Raw genomic sequence first — 19,700 nt, forward strand, 5'->3', positions numbered from 1 at the left:
AAGCAAAGACCGTTTTAAACGTTGTCTCTGAAGTACGCAATTGCGTTCTCGCGAATAGACACAAACACCCTGCTTCGTTGCGTTATACGCAAATACGTTTGTACGCGGGACCCAATCAGGTGGACGTCATAGGCAGTTGTATAAGTGGAATCCAGAAATGAAGTTCCTCCTACGCCTTACAAGATCAAACCAAACCAAATAAGTATGGCGTAGTGGCTTTGGCGTTGAGCTGCTAAGCCGGTCACGGCGGCCGCTGAACTGCTAATCCCGGCCACGGCGGCCGCATTTAGATGAGGGGCGAAATGCAATAACGCCCGTGCATTGGGTGCGCGTTAAACCCCAGGTGGTCAAAATTAATTCCGGACCCATCCACTACGACGTGCCTCACGATCAGCATCGTGGTTTTGGCTACGTAAAACCCTAGTAATTTATTTTTAATTCACCCTGGTGTCGCACTTACCGGGCGTTACTAAACATGCTTCGTTCAGGTTGCAGTGGCGCTGGTCCAAACTGTTTATGCACCGTCCGGTGGCAGAAGTACTTGCACACGCGTCTCGCATTTGTCATCGGTACGCGCGAGAACGGCCGGAACTGGTTCTCTTCCATCGCACGCGTCGACGGGAAACCGCTATATATGATCAACGTATTTTTGCTCCTGGTCCTTGCGCATATGTGCAGCGCAGCCGTGATTACAAGAGCTGATATAGCTTTCTACAAGCCACTGCAGAGCTAGACGCACGGCTTTTGAGAATCCGCAACCTAGTGCGACTTGTATATAACGCACCTCCTTCTCCTACCATCACCAATTTTCCTCCCCGACCCTATTCTCCTGTGCAATGTAGCAGGCCAGAGCCAGATATCGAACAGGCCGACCTCTGCCTCTCCGTAAATCTCTCTCTCTCTCTCTGTCTTTTTCTCCTCCCTTTTCTTCCATTGAAAGGAGATACTGCTTTACCCAGACATGGAGTAAACCTTATAATCTTAAAGTAATACTCCAACTAAATACTCCCCTTCTAGGGGGGAGCTATGGGCCCATCAATTATTTGCCTGTGGAGAACAATTATTTACTGTCGGAAGCATAAGTTAGGGTTTTGCTTTAGAACGATGACAGGTTGCAATAGCCTATAGTAAATTCGTAACTATCGTTACAGTCCTTGAAAGAGAACCAGCATTAGTGAACTATATTGAAGAGTCTAAATGAAGCGTGACATGTACTCTAAGCTGCAGCGGGCACCTTTCAACCTTAGACGCTTCAGACCTGTCTGACTAGTGAGTAAACAAGTTTTTTTAAAGTGAAACGTCATCGCGCCGATAAGAAGGAGCAATATGATTGATTCCTGCGCAAGTTCGCTTGTCAACACTCAAAACTTTGAAAGACATTTCTTTTTCTTATAGTGGGAATGTCGCAAGATGCATCTGCTTCAGCAGTGCGTCTCTTTTAAACCTAGTTACGAAAAAATAAAATAAGGAAAAGCCGATGAACAACACGAGGTACTTGTTGAGCCCAGCAATTGTATCTGCAAAAGAAAATATCAATAAATTTTATTCGCTTCCTAACGCGTGCACTTTAATTGTTAATAACGCGAAACACTCCGTGCCCTTTGGGTCGGGATTCAAGCCACGACCTCAATAGTCTCACGCCGAGCCTGGGCTGTACCTGGCGCAAGTTCGCTGGTCACTTTGGCATGAGGTTGGCAAGATGTACGCTGTTGATCTTTTTTATGGCGGGTGAGTATTTACCTCACTGTATGTTTTCTTTAGTCTCTTTAATTGCGCTTCACATGAGAACAAACACGAAGTCTCAAAAAGCGTACATCCAATGCTTACTTCACCACATTCCCCACTTACTGCCCATCTGGGCAGGATAACTGCGTTGCGGTTTTCGTATTTGTTTTAAGAATTTGTTTTTTTTTTATGTAGTGCAGTTACAGTTTCAGCATTGCTGCGCGGAAACTTGGGCGAGCTTGTATGACTGCATTGGGCAGGTTTAAAACACCGATATAACGTAGCATGCGCAGTTACGTGTGAATGTCGTAAATAAGTATGTCAATGGAAGGGAGTTATACCTCCTCGACGTTGCTAACTGAAACTTGTTCACATTTGCCCGATCTTTTGAAATGTGCTTTTCTTGCTGAAAATGCTGCCCATTGAGTTACGCTGGTGCATTGCGGTGGAGTTCGACAGATGGCCGAAGGAACAATCTAAAATTCCTAGGTATGAGCTGAATGCAATAACACTGGTGGACGCGATTTGGGTGCAAGTTGAATGAACCTAGGCGTTCGAAAAAAACTTGTGGATACATCCAGACTATGGCGTCTTTCGCAGCTATTTGTTGCCTTGTAACAGTAAACACCCAAAAGTTATTTTTTCTAGCGTCATCTTTGGAACGAAATGTTGCGGATAAAATGAAATAATTCTATAGCTTACTACAGCATTTAAAAATCGCTGTTTTATGTATCGGCGATCTATTACGACGGCAGAGAAGCTATGAAAACTATGAAAATAAGGGTTATAGATCCTACAGTCTGCGTTTGTGATGACCATCTGCTCGCGCAATGCACTAGTCTTATTTAGCGCCACTTAAACTATTGGAGGACTTCTGTACGTTTTTCATAAGCTGACTAGTTTTTAGTAGAGTGGCGACAATGGACCTTTTTCTAAATGCATACCCGCATTGGATATGTGGGTATCAGCCGTGGACAAGAAAGAAAGAAGAGAAGAAAGAAAGGAAAAAAAGAAAAAGCAGGTGCGGGAAATCTGCGCCGGCGCCGGATCTCGTGACGCGCGCGACCAATCAGGGTCGTTTGGTATGTCGCGGGAAGGAAAAGGGAAGGAAAAGGGGTTGGCGCGCGCTCCGCCGGACTTCTCTCACCTCAAATCAGTTTCGGCACCGGATGGGAAGGCCTGCGTGGTGCGTTTCGCCGAGGAGCAGGCTGCGTTTTAGCAACGGCGCCGTGAATTCGCTCGGGAAAGGGCTCGTCGTCGACGTGCCGATTATAGCGTGAGGATTTCCGAAGCGCAGGCGAAACGTCAGCGTCGTCTTGCCCTCCAGGAACCCGACAACGGTGGTGCGCGCCTCGGCAACGCTAGCGCCAACTTCCCCGGTGCGACGGCCAGGTTTCAACGCGAGTTTCTCAACTGGAACTTAGAGGAGCCAGCTGCAGTGCGTGTGACCGGTTGTTGTTCGAGCACAACGTGGTAGTCGTCAGTGCAGTTCGTGCGGAGGAACACCGAAGAAACACACGACAAGCTTCACTTACCCCCATTTCCTCGACAGGGGAGGGGCTATTGACTTTTTTTTTCTGACAGGACGCAGCACCAAACAGAGACCGTGACAATGCACTTTAATTTCTAAAGTAATTCTACTTTGCCGATGTGCGCATGTCTGTAATGACCATGTAGCTTATGACGTACAGAGAAATAATGACCGTTCTCTCTAACTACGCAGGTCTATGTCTCGTCTCCTCGGAAGTCGACTATTCGGAAGAACAGTGGAAAACAAGGTACGCTCCTTTGAAATGCGAAAAGCCACCTAAAATCTTCCACAAGCCTACAAAATATCAGCTGTGGTTCTACAATGTCACTGCGACGAAGTGCGAACCTTTCTTCTCGAAAACAAATATCCAGCACGGAAACAGTTTTGGATCAAAGAAAGCCTGTAACGAATTCTGCAGAGGTGAGATCGACACTTCGTTTGACGACATATTCGTCAAAGGTCGTCCTATGCAGTTTATCCTTTCGGAAAGGTTGATTTATATCTCGTTATCAGTTCCTGCGTTTGTATTTTGCCATTCTTAGAAATCCTTAATAATTTGTCAATGAAACAGTTCCTTCATGACACCCGAAATAAGTTTCAACAAGGCCTAAATTAGGCGTGGTCAAATAGCGATATTGCCGATTCGAATCGTATACGAATATTCAAGGAAAAGCACCTTCGACTATCCAGTCGAATACCAAAAATTCACGATATCAAAAAAAAAAAAAAGTTAGTGGGAAGGTTGCGGGAAGTTTAGTTGTCAACAAAAGGCTTATTTACAATATTTTTAAGATCTAGTGCCTTCAACTGCATGTTAGCTCACCTGAGAAGCTTGTAAATGAGACACAAAAAAAAAGTACGATAGTATGTGGTGCACCATGACAGTAATAAAGGAAAATGAAGAAAGCGCCATGAAATGCATGTAATAGACTGTTGAGCTCGCTGAAGGAGCTAAGGGCAATACTTCAACACCGTGCGTTGTTTCGTAAGAATTCAAACATGCTGAGATTCCCCAAATAACAAATTGCCTTCCCTAACTAAAGATAGCGAATTGTATAGGCTGTCTAAGGAGAGACATAAAAACTCGACGGCTGGTAAATTTTGTGTAAGTGACATCCTCCATGTGTTTGTTCAGAAACTGGGTCGTCTCGCAACTACCGTAGTTAATTCATGCACTAGAATACTTCATACGAGTCTTCATTTGCATCAGCCTTCTCCCTGTAAACTGCTACAACTGCTGTTCTTCGTTTATCACACAAAGGAAATGAATATTGGACAACTTTGAATAGTGAATCTCGAATCGAATACGAATCGGATAACAAAGACTGTTTGATTTGCATTAGAAATTCCATATACTCGCCCACCCCTATAATCTAACTGTATGTAGACAAGCTGGTTAGAGTTTTCAAAGGCCGAGGCCTATTCCGGCACAGTAAACAATGAGTCCAACTTTACTACAGTGTATCATATCAATTCGACATTTGTAACACTGATGTACTGAGACTGCACAAATCCAACAATCATGCACCCAAATTTGAAAATATGCAAATGCCACGCAGCCGGACAGAACCAAGGTAATGTTGTTTGCCGTCGCTTGGAGATACTCAAATTATTTTTGCATTCCGCCTAATTACATAATTAGTCTTAATCTAGCATAGTTCATTCTAAATGAAGCAGCTGGCTTTCTATAGTGAATGAATAGGAATAGCAACGTACAGCGTTCAGGAAGTGAAACACTTCATACAATCAACGCCTTAGATTTCCTCGAGATGTCCTCGGTATAAGTGGGGTCTGCAGCGGCCGAAATTGCTTTTTTTTTCGCAGCCGTGTGCTAATGCGCCTAAATAGTGACTGGGCCTGCATGCATTTTAATCCCATAAGGAGAGTTCTCTAAGTCAGTGTCTTTTACGCATCATCTGAACCTCCCGCTGAGCGCTTGTCTACACTAGACTCCTGTCCAGACGGTAAATGTCTCGGCAGACGTCAAACTTGTCAACGTTCAGCGCGAAAGACACTCATCAACAGTAAGGCGCGGATAACAGTCCCATCTCACGACAGATAAGTTTTTGATTCCTACGCTCCTTATATCGGCTGATGGAACATGTATTCTTCTGGGAAAAAAACCTCAGGGCTGCTGTCTGTGTCTTCTTGACTTTTCTCTGTTCCTCTCACACTATAGCTACATCAATCGGTACAAATTATACAAACTAACTAAACTGTCAGTTCTTCGTAGACGTGAAACGGTAGGAGTCGGACGGCTATATGTCAGCACCTTCTTTTCCTTCGTTTCTTTTTATTTTTATTACTTTGGTTCTTTTATAATTTTCTTGTTCTTGTTATCATGCGGCAACGAGCCCGTAAATATAGGGTGTCCAAGCTAACGTTAGGCAACTCATTGAAGAAAAACTATTAGTGGAACGCGATAGCATTCAAAGATCCCTGGCTGCTTATCAGGCTTCCCGGCAACTGCAGCTTTCTTTTTTCTCCAACTTCGTCCGACTTCGCCTCCGCATGCGGCTGCCGTTAGGCTGCCGTAGGGTGCCTCGATGCGTAGGGTGTCTCGATGCGTAGGGTGCCTCGAAGCGGCGCTGGCATCGAGGCGCCCTAGGCTGCCGTAGGGTGCCTCGATGCCAGCGCCGCCGTTCAGGGTGCTGCCATCCTTTGACCGCACCCGCGCCGGGTGCTTTCTCGCTGCGACGCCATCTTGAGTCACAGCGAGCGGTTGCGAGTGCTTGGTGCCGGTGCTTAGTTCGAGACACAGTGCGCGCGGATGCTTCGCTGACGCTTCTACTTGCTGGACAGTGTTCAGCCGCATGAATGACAAGCTTGTCAAGTGCATCGAGTCGACATGACGGGCTGTTGTGTTCCCAAGTGCACCGGATCGACGCGTAAAGGGCTTCGTTGTTTACGCTTCCCCTGGGACCCAGAGCGAAGGAAGAGATGGGAAGCCCAAGTAAAGCGGTATCACTGGAAGGCAACGGATAGCTCCTACATTTGCGAGGTAAGTGTCAAGAAAGTTTAGACTATCGCATCGTGTTTTTCATAAATAAGAAAGTATTCTCTGATCCTCGCTCACGTACCTACGTTCGCTCACGAACTAAGCTCTGCACCGATGCTATGGTTTGCGAGTGCGCGTCGCATAGGCTTTTGCCGCTTTGATCAGCGCAGTCTATGCGAGTAGTACCCTTATTTTAAGAAGTGACGAAAATGCTTCACCGCGAAATAGCCTTACATTAGCTACAAATCGTCATGTAAATCACCTATTTTACTTTTTCACGGGAAGCACACATCGTGTGTCTCTTGTTTCTTTTTTTTCCCCTTAGTTTCTTTTTTCGCTACTGGTTATTTGGGACTAAAGAACGCAGTGCTTCTTCTGGGGAGAGCGGCTGTTGTGTACGTGGCAAGCGAAGCATTGTGATTTTCTCTGTTTTCAGCAGATATCTTGCGGATCTCAGGTTGTTACGTTATATAGCTGATTTTTTAGACGAATATATTTGTAGCGTGGTGCTCGTAAGCCGATGGTCATTCGTGCTCATTCCCGATCGTAGTGGGTACTGTGACGGTCTTTAAATGCCTGTGCACGGTATGCCCAGGTGTAGTAGAGTTAAGGGGCATCATGGGACCAAAATGTTTCGGTGCTTTCTGGCATGGTGTCTGTTGTAGCCTGTGCATTTCTTCGAAACGTGTGAAGCGAGGTAATACAGCATTACTTCTGCGAAAATTTATTTTTAAGCACTGTAATGGGTTCTCTGTATTTACAAGGCAACTTTTCATATCAATAATCACTTTTGTTGTTTTACTTCTACTTAGAAACACTTTGAAGAGGACCAGTACGAGGGAAATCGACAGGTAGGGCGCCGTCTGTTAAAGTCAACAGCCCTACAACATCATGGACTATATTTTCGAAGTGAAAAACATTGCTAATCTGTATTTGACTGTCTTAGTTTGATTTACGGTTTTTGTACGCGATATGTATGCAGTGTTGTTTATTTTTTCAATGTAGTTATCAGTGTTCTAATGGTTATTTATAAAATGTTCTGTACTCGCCATCGATGTGTTTGGCTGATGCGACGTATTCGATGGTAGCTGATGTATTCTGGCTGGATATCTTGATTAATATTACCCGCGGTTGCGTTTTCTTGTTTGCATTCTTGTTTGCGATTTATATTGTGTGTAATAAGATTGATGTACTCACTTGACCCCCCCCCCCCCCTATGTAATGAATAAATTAAAAAAAAACTCTCACTATCCCGAATTGTGTGTCGAGCCTACCTTGCGAATTTTTTTTATCTCGTCTTTCAACATAACCTTCAGGCGCCACAAAGTACATATAATTATTCATGTACATATCTCTTTCATGATTGATTGTACTAAACATTATAAGTAAATGTATTTTGTGTATCGTTTGGTTTCTTGTGTGTACTACGCAAGATTGACACAGACAAGTTACGTTACATGTTTCTCTACAGCACTAACTAAACCTTATTTTCACATCGCAGTTATTTTTACACCAGCTTAATCCTGTAAGCACACAGTTTTGTGGGCAAAAACAAAAACAAAATTGCGCGTAGATATCGTCAAATAATTGCAACGAACGCGAAGAGCACGCGCAACGCAAGGGAAAATAACCGCCGTGCGCGAGTGGCTGGCTACGGTAAAGGAGGCGTGACGTGTAAACCAAAATGCAACAGCGAAAAAGAAAAACTTCCACACACAGGGGGTCGCAAACCTTATATACCAAGCATCGAAGCGCAAAAAAAAATAAAAAAAAATAGAGCGTATTTCAAACATACACACGGCATGTTAAATGTAAATTGAATTAGGCAACTTGGGGCATGTTCCCGGCGCCATACATTTACGTCTTGGACCTTCGACGAGTTAACGGCTATTGGTTATAAAGATGTGCAGATGCGATACCGATAAAAAAATCCTCATCAAGGCAAATCACTTGGAAGTGCGCCGCGAGTAACACTATTTATGAACGCAAGCGTAGCTGAGTCTCCGGTCGTGTGACTCAATATGGCGGCGCCAGCGGGGTTGTCTCCACCCTGGACGGCGGCGCTGGGCATCGAGGCACCCTAGGCTGCCGAGGAGGCGAGCGCCATCTGGATGGTATTTTTGCAAGGAGCTAACCGCGGCGCGCCGCTGTATGAGTGGTACAAATGCTGGAAAATGGGCTTGTGTTTGAGTCTCCGCGTAAGGATAGGATAGGAATAAACTTTATTTGTTCAGCGGTTAAGGCTGTTGGTGCCCGGGGCTAGGCTGCCAGGGGTTCATCGCCGGAGAAAAATCTTTTGAGATCCTCGGCAATGGCCCTGGCCCGCTGGACGGCCCACTCCTGGTCCTCGGGTGCCTCGCTGAGGAGGGCGGCTTGCCATCTCTCAGCGAGGCGCCCCGCTTCAGAGGGTCCTGCTGTTATCTTCCCCCTTCCTCTTGGTCCTTCTTCTTCAGGGCGTTGAAGAGAATTGTGTTTTCTCGTAAATTAAAATTACAATCCGACGCTATTACGTCTGTGGGTTGTGGTTACGTCGTACTTTATGATTTTTCTGACGCATTTCACTTTGAGAAATTCGATTAGTCGACCAGCGCCTCTGCGCCACGCGGAGGGCCTGCGTGGTTCCGGTGGTTCGGAATGATTTTCTCGGCCGCGGACGCCGACTCCGAGACCGACGCCGACGCCGGATTTTCTGCGACACGGGGCCTTTAACGCTATCGCGTTAAAAAACGCGGTGTAAGGGACGATTTTAAGACCTACGGTGTTCAGTTTTCAGACCACTCACGACAGAACACCGCAGGTCTCATAATTGTATCTTGCACCGCGTATTTATAATCTTTCCTTTTTTCTTTTTTTCTTGAGCAGCTTGTCTAACGTTAGCTGGGACACACGGTATATAGACAGCGCCGAGTCAACCGGAGAAGGGCTTACACAAAACAAGACAACCTAAGTGGCACTGCGTAATGACGAATTCGCCATCTTGCCAGCTCTGATTAGCTCACGTGGTGGTTGCGTGGAACTTTCAATTTGACTCAAAACGAAATCATGACGCGCAATTGGGAGAAATGAACTGCATCAGGGCGCAATGTTCACCTAGTTGGCGCAGCACGGCCTCTGAGATGGCTGGTTTAAAACATGCCTTATTGCACCTTTTGCTCAAGCATGTTGCTGTGACGGCCGCAAGGTTGGGAAAAAAGGAAAAAAAGGACAGCAGATCCACGAGGTGAATGATGATGAGTGGGCGAAGCTCCGGAGGGAATCATCGGATCTCCCGCTTAAGGGGACGCTAGCACAAACGCGTTAGAAACGTGCAGTACTCTCTAGTAAGGGGGAGCGGCCACAGCGTCTTACGCAGCCATTTACACATGCCGGAACGTGCACCGCGTTTGCCGACGCCATCACATGACTGCTGAGAGAGTATACCCCCCGTATTCATAAACGCAACTCGACTTGAACTTGACTTGCCACCGCCTTGGGCAGCGCGTTCGAAACGCGTTGAAGGTAAGGTGGAGAGGCCACAGCGTCTTACACCAGCTTCTTACACGGGCCGGAACGCGCTAGCACAAACGCGTTAGAAACGCGCTAGAAGCGCGGCCTTTCGTTAATGTTGGGTATTTATAGCCATCGTGGTGCGTTTGTCCATGTCCGCTTCGTGGCGTAGTGGGCTAACGCCGCGCGCTCGGAAGCGAGGGGTCCCTGGTTCGATTCCGCGCTACGGACACAACTTCGGAATTTTTTTCTCATTTTTCTCAGACTGGTTACACACTACTACTACTACTACGACGGGGACGGAACGGGTGCCGCCATAAGGAGCTTCGCCCCTAAAAGGAGGCTTCAGAGGTGCGAGACAACACGGCAAGACGAGCGCAGATAGGAAGGACCGCAACACAATTAAGCGTCGTGTGGTCAGCGCGTGTGTTGGCTACCTTCTGATCTTATATACCTTCTTGTATGCATACCTTCTTACCCCGTCTTGTCTGTCCGCGTTTTGTAGCGCTGTCTTGCGCCTGAACTTGGACAGTGTTCAGAATATCAGTCCTGAACTCCACGAGGTACGCGTTCGTCAGCTTCCGTGCTTTGAACGTGCCTGCTCGGTTTTGTGTCGGTCTGTTTACTTCACTATATGCAATTACACGAAGGACAAAAAAGAAACTGACAGTATAGCGCGGTAAACAGAACGACGTCATGCCTATTAGCCCCAGTTGAAACCGTATTGGGTTTTGTGCCTTGTTCGTCACTATCTTTACCTTCTTTCCGCGATTACCATAGCGTTTATCGTTTTCGTAGTAGAGAGGAACATTTGCTATTTTTTTCTCGCACATCTAACTTCTGTCGTGCGCATATAATGACCAGCTTTTAATGACATGATTATGCTTCTTGTTTTCTCTTTTACACCTGCACAGACAAGCATTACGGAATGTGTGCCACTGCCAAGAATGAAAGTTTGTGTTGGAAACACGCGGAGCCTCGTTTTTGGTTCAACCCTGACACAAGAAAGTGCGAAATGTTTCGGTACGGTGGTTGTGATCCAAACAGTAACGTTTTCCGCACAATGTTTGAATGCATTCAGGAATGCGCAGGTAAGCAGGCTTTACAGGCTTTTCAAGGGGCACCGTATACCGTGTTTCATTTTAGCTGCACCAAATTTTTAAAAATTGCTTGTGGCAGATAGCACAATTATAATCATTGATCTAAACTACTCGATGAAGCGGCCATTACTTCCACGAGATATCAAAACGCCTAATTGAATGATTAACATAATTACGCTAATGAACTTTTTAATTATCTGTTTTACGGCACATCTTTCAATCTACGAATTATAGCCGCTGAGTTCGCAAGGCGTATCCACTTGGAACGAATTCTCAGGAGTGAACCAGTTCTGAGATATTAATTTTCAAAGTGTCCGACGAAATGCATGGGCGTTCCAGTTCCCTTTTTGAGAAAAACGCTGTTTTATGCATTGAAGCACAAAAGTAACTGGAAAACCCGGGAGAACTGCAGGGAGAGAGTAATTTACGTACTAATCGGCAGACATCGCTTGACTGGGTGCAGAAAAGTGTGAGTGCGCAATCTGTCCATCTGTCATCTGTGGAAAATGATTTGATTGCCGGTGCGGCCGAAGAATGACGTGGTCCACCTTGTACTCGCAAATATGAAAACATCTGAAAAAAAAAAGTTGTCGCAGTTTCACCTGAAAGGCGAAGCATCAATTGCGATAGCAAATTTGTAGAGAGCTATACGGAGTAATGATATTAGCTTTATCAGCTGTATAAATTTGGACATGCAGCAGCACCGGCAACGCGCAGAACTGTTGTCGACGCCGTCGGCGTTTTTCCCGCGTTCGCTCAAAATGCCTGCGGCGTTGGTGACTGTTGCCGGAGCCTCTGATATAAATAGGCATTTGGTGCCGCAGCTAAACGTCGTCTCCCTTCCCTCCCCTCCCCCCCTCCCCCCCTCCCCCACGGCCTCTCGCGCGTCGAAAGAAGGCGCGTTTGCTCTACATATATGATGATTGTAAAGGAGGAAAGAGACGCCTACTTCTGCAGCCCTCAAGGAAGCACGGCGCAGAACGCGCGTTTGTTCTCCGCCGTGCGTTCACTCGCCGTGAAAGAGCGCGTCCCTCGCTCCCTTTCACTCGCACATACAGCGTTCGGCGGCGCGCGGCGACGATTTCATCTCGATTGACGTCATACGGAACCTCACGGCGACGGCGACGGCGACGCCGACGGCAGAAATCTGCTTTTGAGTGTCCATATATTTGCTATCGCAATAAAAGAGAAAAACTCCTTTGAGTAAACGTTCACTGTAGGTCACGGACAGATTCTAAAACTTCACAAAATTACGTGTGTACTACGAGTACGGATTGAAATGCGAACAACGCATATGCTTGAATTTGAGCACCTATTGAAAGATTCGTCGACGATTACGTTACTCCCTAATGCGAAATTTGAGCGCAGTTCTATACGTGTTTTCATTTCGCGATATATTGGCTGGCGCGGAAAATCTTTCTCGTGCGGCACGTCGCGAACGGAGCCAAGTGCGGCGCGACTGCCTCGCTAATCGGGAGATCGCAATAGGCAGCGGGCGGGTGACGCATGGGCGCGATTCACAGCAGCTGCCGCAGACAGACCTCCGCTCATGCAGCGCTTTGTTTCCATATATGGCATCGGTGGACGCGCTCGTCGCATGCCTTTTCGTTGACGTCATCGGTGAACAGACGCCGCGCGCTACTCTGGCGCCGTCTCGTCGCCATCGTCGCCGTAGAGCCCGTCTTGCGCGGCACTACGCTTTTCGTCTCACGCTTTCGCCACACCCTCCTCCTCGCGCTCTCTTCGCTATCGCCGTCTTTCATCCGCCGCTGCGCTACGCGCTCGCTCTATCATCCTTCGCTGTGCTCGTTCGCTCGGTTACGAGGGACGACGACGCTCGCCGCCGGAACGGGCGCCTAAGAGCTGCGCTCTAAAGAGCCGCGTATCTGCGTGCTGTGTTGCAAATGACGTGTAAGCGCGTAAGTGCGATCGTGATACGTCAGTACGTCGCGGCATGCAAACAAAAATTATTGCAAATACTTCACATTAGAGTCGCGAAATGGCCAACTGTTTTGACACTGCAACATTCGGTAAGCGTAGTCCGGTGCCCTTACAATTCGAGTAAGATTTTCCGTGCCAACATGGGCAGTTTGCTGTTGCCCAAACTTGTTTTCCATGTAGAGCATAGTATTAACGTGATGACGTCTTCTGTTATTATGACTTTAAGCAGGAGGCTACGTTGTTGGCACAATTTTCACTGAGACATCATCCAGATTTAGTGCACCGTCTTCATTATTTAAATGTTTTAAAACAAGCTTAGAAATAAATTTTAACCATAAATTTTCAGTCTATTTGAACAACAAGACATTTGTCTTTACAGAAACCACATTGACGAACTGAAAACCCGTATCTTACAAAAATCTGGGAGAATCTAGGGAATTTCTTTATCCGAGTTAGCGAAAAAATGACTTTTGAGCTTTGCAACACCGCTCCTACCCCATTCTTTAGTGCCAGCTCCATTTACAAGTCCTCTATTATTCGGAAAACTTCAATTCGCCTGTCAAGTTGACAGCGTCCTCGTTCGCTGTTTGATGAATATTACAATACACTAGGGCTAGCTGCCCTGCTGGTACTACGAATGCTGAATAATATATATTTTTTTGCTTTTACTTTCCATAGAATTCATGGATGAAATTTGCAATCTGCCTATAGACGAAGGCAACTGCCTGTGGAAGGAGGTGCGCTTCGGCTACAACCCGTCGTTCAGAGCTTGCGAGGCCTTCAACTACACCGGGTGCGGTGGAAACCGAAACAACTTCAAAAGTGCACACAGCTGCTTGATGACGTGCGCAAGTAATGTTCAGAATTTTGTCACCATCTTTATTTTCTGCAGCTGTGGATGCCACAGCGCATTTTCATTTACCAGTTCACTGTGGGCGGTCGTTGTGGCAGCGGATATATGGACTGAAGGTCCCCGCGGCAACATAAACCAATATATATCCACGGTGGCGTGACTTTTACACGCATTCCTTCGCGTTTTTTTTTTCGTTTTATTACCGTATAGACTCGTGTAAGGGCCGCGCCCGTGTAAGGGCCGCACCCCAAACTTGGCATCCAAAATTTGGAAATGAACGAAAGAACGATAACTTTATTTATAATCCGGCGAGTTATTCGGGTATTTGGGCGAATACCCCTGCCTAGGTGTCGGCCACGAGCCCTTGAGCTCTGGCGGCTTCCTCGGCCCGCTGGACGGCCCAGAGTTGGTCCAGATTTGGACGGCCCAGATTTGGAGAGAAAAAAAAAATACAGCGCAGCAGCAATCACGTTCGGTGCCAAGAAGCGGCGTGCGCGCATTGGCGAAATTTCGCACGTTGCGTTCTTCCGCGTGCCGCGCTACCAGATGGCAAGAACCATCTAGTAGTGGCATCTAGCATCTAGAACCATCTAATAGCGGCCCTTGTACGGGACCGAACTAAAAGGTTCGGAGCGACACGCGGAAGTACGCAACGTGGGCGAAATTTCGCCAATGCGCGCACGCCGGTTCGCTCCCGTGTAAGGGCCGCATCTTGTCAAAATTGCGAGGAAAAAAAAAAAAAAGAAAAAGCGGCCCTTACACGAGTCTATACGGCGTTAATGCAACACAGTGAGGCACCATATCATCGCCTTAGGTCACGTTCACACTAGGGCATCCGGCGTCTGCAGCGGCGCGGAATCCAATTCGGCGGCGCCGAGTTTCGCCGAACAGACCCTCTCCGCGCCGATTGGTTCCACAGACCGATTTTCGCCGCCGCTGCCGCCGGAATTCCTTGCGACGGACCAATCACAACGCGAGTCATTAGAGTGGGCCGGACCTAGCTACCATCGCCGCTCTCATCGTCTCTTTTTCGAGAGCTCCGGTAGCGCGATGGGCAGGCAATATGAACGACATGGCATTTCGGCGGCACGAGGTTTCTGGTCACTGTAGACGCCGAATGCCCTAGTGTGAATGTGGCATTAGTCCTGTTATGGCAAAGTGTTGTATATACTTTCCTGCATTGTGCTCTGACCTAAATGGAAAGCTAACTAAGACATCAATGTTTCGAACGCTTTGAGTCTCGAGATAATCAGGCAAATTTTTTTTGAAGTGCAGCTAGCTAACAAATCTCTCTTCAGAAAAATAGCCTTGAGTAACTCAAGACGACTACGAACTATACGCCGTTGGCCTTACTCGCCTACAGCGTAACTATTTTAAATGCGTAAGCATTTCTAAGCTTACCCAACGAGAAAACTGTCCGTGTCCGCCCGTCCCTTCCTCCCGTAAGACGATCGCTCCGTAAGACGATCCCGTAAGACAGAGCCCGCAGCAGCGAGCGACTGTACTTTCGCGCTTCCCGTCGCTTCGACGCGAACGAGGCGGCGAGAACACAGCGCCCACGGAGCTCTCGGCACATGCCGCACTCTGCCCGTTCCGCAGATCGTTTTTCAAATATAATTCTTTCTCCTCGGGACTTAAATAAAGTTTGTACTCACTCACTGGACCCGCGCGCCTCTCTCCAACGCTAAGTGAGCGGCGAAAATACAGCGCGCCAAGTTATCAGCAGTCGGCACTCTCTGTCCGCATCGCACATCACTTTCAAGATATACGGCCCGCGCCGCCGCGCCAGACGTAGCTGCCCCCGGTGCATGGTTGATCACGGTTCTTAATGATTCGACGCGGGCGGATAATGCGCTAAAGAGCGATAACGGCTTATAATGATCGGAACGTCATCAGCGCACCTGGCGCCGCCACCTGCACTAGAACCAACCGGCGAGAGGCAGTGCACATAATAAATGTTGCGTACATTTAATTAATTTCCTACATCTCCCTCGTCATTTCACCCCACGTCCACATCATATCCTTTGCGGGCTATCTATAACACGAGTGAACATCGCTTCTATACTCACCTCTTCTACGTCGTCTCGTGCAGGTCTCACTTAAAAGTTCGGTGTTGCAACCGCGCTTCTCCGTTTCACGATTCCTTCGCGGTCGTTCTCGCAATTATTCGAAACAGACTAGCGTGTGACCACTGAACACCACGTCGTTACTAAGAAAATGCTTACGCATCTTTCAGATAACCCCCGCAGGAGATTCTACGTGGTTTTTCAGCTTTGGTTCTAGTTACGTGAAACGCATGGCATATAGCCATGTTACAAAGGAATTCTCTATAGTCCCAAGCGGTAGCGCTGGTCCAGCATTCTGGAGCTTGACCAGCAGCGGAGGAGAGCCAGAAAGATATGAGGCGACGGAACGAACGACAAAACGTTTAACTGCATCGCTACGTAAAGAGCAGTCAGGTCGACAAGCTGCTCGTAACGAATCGCGAAGACTCAGCAGCTCGACACTTATGAGGCTGAATGCTGAAGCTCGCGACTGCGCGTCGTCTTTTATAGCTTCGCGCGTGTGAACAGCAAAACAGTAGCCTACTGGAAATTTCGACTCAGCCGTAGAGAGGGCAAAGCAGATGCACTGCACGGAAATAAGCTGTCAGAGTGGGAAACAATATTGTTTACTTTTTTTTTCAGGGGATTCCAGGTGCTTGAAACACACCGAAGAGAATTTCGCATTCTTCAGACTCATAGTGACCTACTTTTACGACGCAGTGAAGAACGAGTGCAGACCAACAAGGACGTTTTTTCGTAAGAGTGCGGCACCGAAGTACAATAGGTTTTTGACCAAGGCAGAATGCGAGCGAGTGTGCATGAGTGAGCGTCACTTTTTTACCTACGAGTTCTTGGTTTATTGCGTGAGGAAACCTTGGTATACAGGGGTTAATTTAACGCAGTAGTTTCCACATTCATGAATGACGTGTTTTTTTTTTTCAGTGCTTCGATAGTAATTAAAACATTGTGTCTTTAAGTTGCACTGACTAAAGATGCTCCCGTGCCATTCGCACAAGACGTTAGTCAACAATATTATTGACTACGCACTCGAAGTAATCATCTTAATCGCAGTTCTTTCATGACGCGTTAACTTAGACTTACCTCATCTGATTACAGGTGAGGTAAGATGACATACTAAGGAGGTAGGTGGGGTCCCTCTGGCCAGATTTGGGAACCCCTGCTATACACAGTGATCTCATGCACACACATACAGCACGTACAGTCAAAGACACACACGTACGCCATAAAGATATTCACAAAGCGTCATCAAGGCTTGTGGAATTCAGAAACATCAGCAGCGCTTTCGCGCGCACAGGTGGTTCTTTGACACAGGCCGAAATGTGTCCGCAGCTTCAAGCTCGAGTCGCACTGCAAGTGTATAGTGCCGGCTTCAAAGACAAGTACACTGCAAAATAATTTACAACCTTAAAAGTGAATAAGGGTGTAAATATGTCCTTAACTCACACCTGTACACCCTTTTTGGGTGTAAGGATGTGAGTAATAGACCGATTTACACCCTCATTGACTTTTAAGGGTGTTACTTATTTTACAGTGTATAGCGGCAGGGGGTTACTCGAAACATGTTGCACCTCTTCAGGAGTGTTAAGCGGAGCAACATTGGCGAGTCGCTCCGTTGAATTTTACACTTCGTGGGGAGTAGTTCGTGGGGGACAAAGTCGGAGGATTACCTTGTTCTTGTAAGCCAGACAGGGAAGCACGAAAAGGGCTTTGATGGACAGCGACCATCGCCATCACCTCCGTAACGTAAAAAAAAAAAAAAAAAAAAAAAAAAAAAAAAAAAAAAAAAAAAAAAAAACCATCCTCTCCTTACCGCCAATAGTGTGAAAGGGTGCACGGTGCTTTCTGGGGAGGAAGTTAAGGACATGACAGCGCCTATAAGCAATCCGAAGGATACCAGGGGAAATGAAAGATCCAGAACATCAAACAAGGCTATTTTATGACACGTGTCCTTGTGCAATATTTGAGAGGCATTTGCAACTATCGGACGTATTTACCGCGCTGGAAAAGACGGACATGACACACGAAGAAGACAGAACGAACGATCACATGTATATATGCATGCCTTAGTCTGCCCGCTTTCTGCCACTGTAACTATATCAGAGTATTCAAACCAACTAGCCCAGCTTTCTGCTTTAACTTGGCCTTTGCAATTGCATTCTCGAATTGAGAACGAATATAGCAGAAATTCTGAAACGTATGCTTGCCTCTCGGAAAAGTGCTTAGCTCACATTATACTGTGTCATTTGGCATATTTCGTTACGGGCGCTATATGGTTAAATTAGTATAATACGTTCTTCATTTCTGCGTAAACTGATCGTTATTATGTGCCTGACATTTCACTGCCGTTAAGGTGGCTCCTACTGTCTGCCCTGTTGTGTGGACGTCGCATGTTCTATTTATTAAAATACGATAAGCAAGACAACTTGATTCCTATTGCTGCCAACAGTTTTGTTGTGCGTTTGACATTGCTCATGCTAGGCCTAATATACGCTGCTAAACTCTGTTAACAACACGAAGCAATCCTCCTGAAGTAAAAGAAATGTACGTATAAGCTTAATGTAATTACATACTTACCATATTTATAAGCTGGCAATTTACTCCTTTTTTTTTTGCAATACGCCTTACCTATCGTAGGAATATATGGCACTATCCTTGACCATCGTACAAACTACAGAGAAGGCGGTACGACGGAGTAGGGCCTAAACAGTAGCAGATAATTTTCGATCTTCTATGTGCCCATCTCTTCTGGCGTAATCTCTCCACGTGCAAAAAAAAAAAAAAAAAAAAAAGAAGAAGAAGGAAAAAAACCTTTCGCTACTACAGGAAACGTTTTTCAAACGACAGCGCAAGAGCTCGGTGCCTGCAGTCAATCTTGTTTCTTACTATTTTTTACAGGAAAACACATACCGAGATTCACTTTTCAATGAACTGCCTGCACACACAATATCCCAGCTCCAGCGACCTTGCATTCACTGCACCACTTGCCAGAAGTCATCTTCGTCTACGTTGGAGTCGCAAGTGCCAAGGGTGGTACGACAACGCGTTGCTTCAATACCCAAAGCTCAAAAAGAATTCCGAGCAACAAATTGATTTTGCGTAAATTACAGCGTGCTCAAATAAAAGCACGTTTCAAAGTTGTTCGAAAGAGTAACTTGTATCTTCTTTCTTACCCCAACTTCCACCCGGGAATATAGGAAGCATCTCGCCGGAGTATTCCGGCTCGAACGGTCCTTAGAACATCCATCACTTGGGCCTGGGGTTTGACAACATGTGTCAGACACGTGTGCCAAGTGCTCGGCTCCTGGGCCAACGGTATATGCGCGACGCCTGCTTAAAGTGTGCTCTGGAGCGCGTCAAATGCTGCTGACGATTCTGAGACCGTGGGGTCTCACTTCTGTCCGTAAATTATTTAAACTCTTGAAAGGTATTATCAAACAGTGCTTCCAACATGTACTTTCGACAGGACGGTTAATACTAATGTATGATACGCTGCACTTATACTTGCATTTTTAAATTTCGTACGTCTTTAGAAAGATAATTTCTACAGGAACTTTCGACGGTACACATTTTCCCAAAGTAATGTAGTACGCATCATGTATTTTTGAGCAGTAATTTCGACAGGGCGGTATATGTTTAAGTATATTACATATCTTCCGAATCTTTATTTCCACCCGCCGTGGTTGCTCAGTGGCTATGGTGTTGGGCTGCTGAACACGAGGTCGCAGGATCGAATCCTGGCCACGGCGGCTGCATTTCGATGGGGGCAAAATGCGAAAACACCCGTGTACTTAGATTTAGGTGCACGTTAAAGAACCCCAGGTGGTCTAAATTTCCAGAGTCCCCCACTACGGCGTGCCTCATAATCAGATCGTGGTTTTGGCACGTAAAAACCCATAATTTTATTTAATTTAATCTTTATTTCCGTGCGTCTATCGAAAGACACTTTCGACGTGTGATTGGAGTGTTTGTGTACGATGCATATTTTCCTATCTTAAGCTAA

General features: G+C 46.6%; 1 protein-coding gene across 1 annotated transcript; it reads left to right on the forward strand.

Annotated features, from left to right (window-relative positions):
• Positions 1-1,581: 1,581 nt before the first annotated feature.
• LOC119457636 (carboxypeptidase inhibitor SmCI-like) lies at positions 1,582-18,851 on the forward strand. Its single transcript, XM_037719267.2, has 6 exons — positions 1,582-1,728; positions 3,449-3,676; positions 10,655-10,831; positions 13,460-13,633; positions 16,322-16,501; positions 18,596-18,851. Exons 1-6 carry the CDS (start codon positions 1,686-1,688, stop codon positions 18,625-18,627), a joined length of 834 nt encoding a protein of 277 aa, XP_037575195.1. The 5' UTR covers positions 1,582-1,685; the 3' UTR covers positions 18,628-18,851.
• The last annotated feature ends 849 nt before the right edge of the window (positions 18,852-19,700 follow it).

The sequence above is a fragment of the Dermacentor silvarum genome, chromosome 7 (assembly GCF_013339745.2).
Source record: "Dermacentor silvarum isolate Dsil-2018 chromosome 7, BIME_Dsil_1.4, whole genome shotgun sequence".
NCBI lineage: Eukaryota > Metazoa > Arthropoda > Arachnida > Ixodida > Ixodidae > Dermacentor > Dermacentor silvarum.